This window comes from Colobus angolensis, unplaced genomic scaffold (assembly GCF_000951035.1).
Source record: "Colobus angolensis palliatus isolate OR3802 unplaced genomic scaffold, Cang.pa_1.0 Scaffold8, whole genome shotgun sequence".
NCBI classification, from domain to species: domain Eukaryota; kingdom Metazoa; phylum Chordata; class Mammalia; order Primates; family Cercopithecidae; genus Colobus; species Colobus angolensis.
In genome coordinates this window covers 8,658,920-8,664,919 of record NW_012121820.1, presented here as the reverse complement: position 1 = coordinate 8,664,919, position 6,000 = coordinate 8,658,920, and the positions used below count along the sequence as shown (strand labels likewise).

The 6,000-nt window shown below is 39.8% G+C and overlaps 1 protein-coding gene across 3 annotated transcripts in view; it reads left to right on the top strand.

Annotated features, from left to right (window-relative positions):
- The window catches only part of STK4 (serine/threonine kinase 4), a 113,314-nt gene that overhangs the window by 26,304 nt on the left and 81,010 nt on the right, over nt 1-6,000 (top strand). For all 3 annotated transcript variants that reach the window (XM_011928971.1, XM_011928972.1, XM_011928973.1), the window contains 2 exons: nt 2,805-2,972; nt 4,910-5,047. In XM_011928971.1, coding sequence (XP_011784361.1) covers nt 2,805-2,972; nt 4,910-5,047 — 306 coding nt within the window. The remainder of the gene's footprint in view (nt 1-2,804; nt 2,973-4,909; nt 5,048-6,000) is intronic.

The window sequence follows — 6,000 nt, the reverse complement described above, 5'->3', positions numbered from 1 at the left end:
GGTCTTGCCCTGGCACCCAGGCTGGAGTACAGTGGCATGTTCATGGCTCATTTTGGTCTTAAACTCCTGGGCCTAAGCGATCCTCTTGCTTCAGGCTCCCAAGTAGCTAGGACTACAGGTGTTTGCCACTTCGCCCAGTTAAAGTTTTAAATTTTTTTGTAGAGATGGGCTCTCCCTGTGTTACCCAGGCTGTTCTGGAACTCCTGCCTTAGCCTCCCAAAGTATTGGGATTAGAGGTACTAGCCACCACACCTGCTCTGTTGCCCAGGCTAGAGTGCAGTGGCATGATTGTAGCTCTCTATAATCTTGAACTTCTGGGCTCAAGTGATCCTCCCACCTTAGCCTCCCAAGCAGCTAGGACTACAGGCGTGCGCCATCATACCTGGCTAATGTACTTTTTTTTTTTTTTTTGGCGACAGTCTTGCTCTGTTACCCAGGCTAGACGACAGTAGCGCAATCTTGGCTCACTGTAACCTCTGCCTCCCGGGTTCAAGTGATTCTCGTGCTTCAGCCTCCCGAGTAGCTGGGATTACAGGTGCCTGCTACCACACCCGGCTAATTTTTTGTACTTTTAGTAGAGATGGGATTTCGCTGTGTTGCCCAGGCTGGTTTCGAACTCCTGAGCTCAGGCAATCTGCCCACCTCTGCCTTCCAAAGTGCTGGGATTATAGGCATGAGCCACCATGCCTGGCCATCTAATGTACTTTTTAAAAGTACTCTTTGGGCTTTGTTTTTTATGTTTAAAATTTCAACTTATTTGAGCTTATTTTGGTGAAAGTATAAGGTAGGCATTTAAGTGTAGAGTTCTACAAATGACTAACTAGATTCCCAGTGCTTTTTTTTCATAATCTGTTCTTTGCTTGCTGATTTTAAATGACATTTTAATCATAAATCATATCGTATATGTGTGCTATATATATATAGCATGTATATGTGTGGTTATATATATAACAGGTTTTATATAGCACATATATATGATATATACACACACACACACTCACATATATATATATATATACATATGCCATAGTTAACTTCCGAACTTTATATTTTTTATTGCTATGCTATTGTACTAATATAACTTTATAATACAAATCTAACTGGGGTTAGTGTACAATCATTACTCTTAATAACTTTCAAAAACTTTCTAGCTATGCAAGTAACCATTTCTAATTGAAATAATCCAGTGAAAACAACTTTGATTGCCACCATTTGAAAACACCCCTGCAAATTTGAAGTTTCAGAGCTAAGGAAATGACTAAGCAGTAAGTTAGTTCCTGTGTTAATTTTTTACACAGGACTGACGATGAGATTGATTTAAATGACCTGTCATTTGCTTCTGACTGGCGTAACCTAAGACACAGGCATTTCAGAAGGAATATCAGTGATGATGATTGGAAGTCCTTTCTTATATTTAGTTCTGTTTAAAAATCCTTCTTTTGCTGGGCGTAGTGGCTCATGCCTGTAATCCCCTTTGGGAGGCCAAGGCAGGTGGATCACCTGAGGTCAGGAGTTCGAGACCAGCCTGGCCAACGTGGTGAGACCTTGTCTCTACTAAAAGTATAAAAATTAGTTGGGCATGGTGGTGAGTGCCTATAATCCCAACTACATAGGAGGCTGAGTCTGGAGAGTTGCTTGAACCCCAGGGGCGGAGGTTACAGTGAGCCGAGATTGTGCCTCTTCACTCTAGCCTGGGCAAAAGATCAAAACTCTCAAAAAAAAAAAAAAAAATTCCTTCTTTTGCTAAAGCATAGGAACTGTAGGAAGGGCCATGCTATCCTGAGAAAGTATGCAAGTGGTTATTTGCTGTAATGTGTACGATATTCACATATTCTTCTTTAGGCCACAAACTAAGATATTTTGTATATTATTTTTTATATATCAATTTTTAAATTTTTTTTTACTGCATATGTATGCTCATGTGAACCTTCAGAATGTTACAGATGTATACAGGATAGAGGGTAAAAACCTTTAGTGGTTCTGCCTGCTAGATATAACTATTATTAATAGTTTGGTATATATTACTCCAGATTTTTTGTACTGTGATATAACAACATTTCTTATTATTGGTAATGTTTTGTTGTTATGATCATCATTATTATATATATATTCCTTTTACAAAAACAGGATTATATTATATATAATTTTACAACTTTTTTTGCTTTGTAATAATGTACGTTGTGCATTTTTTCCATGCTAGGAAAAGGTACATATCTTCATTTTTTTCCTTTTTAATGTGGTGTTTCAGTATATGGTTATTTATTATATTTAACTTCTTATCTTTTGATGGTCATTTGAGTGGTTTCCTTTTCCTCCTCATCCCCCCATTGCAGACATTTCTACAATCTTTGTGCATATAGTTTGGAACACTTGAACATAAGATAGATTTCAAGAAATAGATTTGGATCAAAGGATATGAATATTTAAAAGTTGAATAAATATTGCCAACTTGCGTACTAAAATGTACCAATTTATACTGCAGTAACATTGTATTTCAGTGCCTGATTTTCTATGCTATTATCAGCATTAATTATTAATTTAAAATTTTTTGTCAATCTTAGTTTGTGTTTTAATAATCTTTTTGTGTTTCTTTGTCATTTGAATTTCTTCTGTGCCTGCTTTATCATGCTCAGAGTATGGTTTTTATATGTATTTCAAGTACAAAGCATTTTTTTAATTGTTGGAAAAGCCTCTTTTTCTCAGTAGTTTTTTTTTTTTCTTCTTTTTTTTTTTTTGTAGACTTCCTCTGTGGACATCTCAGTAGTTTTAAGCTTAGTGTCGGTCTCTCTCCCTTTCTACTTTAGGATACCATGGCCAAGCGGAATACAGTGATAGGAACACCATTTTGGATGGCTCCAGAAGTGATTCAGGAAATTGGATACAACTGTGTAGCAGACATCTGGTCCCTGGGAATAACTGCCATAGAAATGGCTGAAGGAAAGCCCCCTTATGCTGATATCCATCCAATGAGGGTAAGGAAGTAGACAGAAAGCCAGTGGCGTGGTTAGTTACTGATCATCATTAAAAAGTTAAGTTCAAGCCAGGCGTTGTGGCTCACACCTGTAATCCCAGCACTTTGGGAGGCTGAGGTGGATGGATCACCTGAGGTCAGGAGTTTAAGACCAGTGGCCAACATGGTGAAACCCTGTCTCTACTAAAAATACAAAAATTAGCTGGGTGTGGTGGCTTGTGCCTGTAATCCCAGCTGCTTGGGAGGCTGAGGCATGAGAATCGCTTAACTCCGGAGGCAGAGGTTGCAGTGAGCCGAGATTGCGCCACTGCACTCCAGACTGGGAGAAAGAGTGAGACTCTCAAAAAAAAAAAAAAAAGTTAGTTCAGTGGCTTACTTGATTAGGTTGCAGACAATAAATGAATTATATGTAATTCGTGTCAGTATAGATGATATACCTCTACTGACTCTAGTTGTAGTCATTAAGTGTGTTACACCCCTCTCCATTCCAGAGGTTGTGTATTGATAGCCCTCTGGCAGGACGTAGGCCATAGAAATGCTTAGTTTGATTTGTGCTACTCTCTCTCTCTCTCTCTCTCTCTCACACACACACATACTCTCACTCACTCACTCACTTTGAATAGTTTGGACAACCACTTTTTACCATGTCAACATTCTCACTAGAGCTGAGTAGTGGTTGTCTCCTTTATACAGAGTATGAACTTTCTACTTTATCGGTCTCCATGATTCCCCGTTGTGTCACCAAGTATCAGCTGCCACTTATTACAGTATTTCTCTAATGTTTTTCTTATAATAGTGTTAAGAAGAAAGCAAACTGTGTTTTTGAACTCATGTCACTGAAACCCAGCCTTGTTCATTTTTTGTCTTTCTTCTGCCTGGCCCCTATAGGTGTTTGAATTTGTAAATTCTGGCTTGTAGATCCCCAGATTCTCTTCATCTGGAGACTGTGTACTCTCCAACCTCTATCTCCTTCTAGAATGTTAAGGGCCCATAGAATGCATCTCCAGTGAAGCTCTTCCGTTGCTGACACCCTAAGCAGTTCCCAGGCTTAACTGTCCCAGAACCCTTCATCATAGCACTGTTGTAACACCCGCCCCCAGCCCTGCCTTCCTCAGGGGCTCTGTGGTCCTCTCCATCCTTGCCTACCCCAGCTCTTCCTCTTCTCTGATTAGCTAATTCTCCTATTAAGAGACTTACAAAAATTCATGTTCCCAAGATAAGTCCTCCCTCTTTTTTGGGAGAAGGAGCAAGGAGATTTACTAGTTACAATTTTAGATTTAAATAATATAATTTCAGCTGCTTATTTGTATAGTGTTTTACTTTTCAAAAAACGTAGCTTTTTTAAAATTGGAAATATAATAGTCTTAGTTTTGGAAATAGTAGAATGTAACTGCAACACAGTTGGCCAATTTTTAATTTTTCCCCCTCACACATACGTCGATTTAGCTTAGTTTGGAAGTTAATGACCCCAATGTGATTTTTGGGACTTCTGGTTAATGACTTTATTGTGTAGTTGCTGCTGACATCTGGGGGTGGTAATAACTTTTAAAAGGCAGGGAAGCTTGACAACCATGGGGCCAGGGTTATCTTTAGGATATAGATACTCTTCTCTCTCGCCTTTCTACTTTGAAAGGCAATGTACTGTGGTTACCAAAATAATAATAATAATAAAGCTTGACTGATGTTGTGAGGTTTAGGGAACAAGACCCATATATGAGAGAGGGAAAAGGAGAGAGGGAGATATATCAGGTTCTTTAACCGTCAGGCTTTATACTTGCAAATGCTTAGACTTTTGTTGGAATTTGGGTGAGCTTCTCAGTGGATAAGTGAAAAATTATTTACTAAGTTCCAAGTGTAATTCCAGATGTATTTTTTTTTTTATTGGAGTATTACTTTTATTTTACCAGATCTTTTTGTTTGTTTGTTTGTTCTAACCAGGCAATCTTCATGATTCCTACAAATCCTCCTCCCACATTCCGAAAACCAGAGCTGTGGTCAGATAACTTTACAGATTTTGTGAAACAGTGTCTTGTAAAGAGTCCTGAGCAGAGAGCCACAGCCACTCAGCTCCTGCAGGTAGGAATCACCCTCTGATGCCGCCTCGCTCCGTTTCATTTACACACTGACCAAAAGATGCCATGAGGTCACCTACGTGGCGATAGTAAAGAAGTATAAGGCAGGCTGGGTGCAGTGGCTCCTAGCACTTTGGGAGGCTGAGGCAGGTATATTGCTTGAGCCCAGGAGTTGGAGGCCAGCCAGCATGGTGAAACCATGTCTCTACAAAAAGAATGCAAAAAATTAGCCAGGTGTGGTGGCATATGCCTGTAGTTCCAGCTACCTGGAAGGCTGAGGTGGGAGGTGGGAGAATCTCTTGATTCCAGGAGGTTGAGCCTGCAGTGAGGCATGATTGCGATGCTGCGTTCCAGCCTGAGCAATAGAGTGAGATACTATCTCAAAAAACAAAGTAAAAGAAGTTTAAGACATTGTCTACCTCTAGGGAGGTTCAAATCTATTTGAGTGGAAAAGACATGGAAAAGAATGTTAAATCATCGAACAAGACAATAATGCAAGAAAATACAGGGCAGTATGGGATTAGAGAAAGAGAATTGACATTTAGTGAGTGCCTGCTGTGTGCCACATACTTTGCACATGTGCCATTTAATCATTACATAGACCCCGTGAAGGGTGGGTATTAGTTCAGTTTTATAGATGAAGAAAACGGAAGCTTAGGGACGTTTACTTATTTAGGGTCACTCAGCTGGTAAATAGCACAGTCAGTATTAGAACTTGAGTCTTTTTTATTCCAAAGCAGGGGTACCATCAAGTCTACCTGAGTCTGACAAAGAATTAAGATCAGTAGTGGGTACTGTTGTAGTTCAGGGTGGGAGAAGGCGTCTTTGGACTGGAGACGCAAAAAGTGCTTTCCTGGAGTAGGTAGCTTCTAGGCATGGCCCTAGAAGGATAGGTGGGATGTGGCAGACAGTATGCTTAGTGATTAGGAGCTTGGATCCTGGTCAGATTGCCCAGGT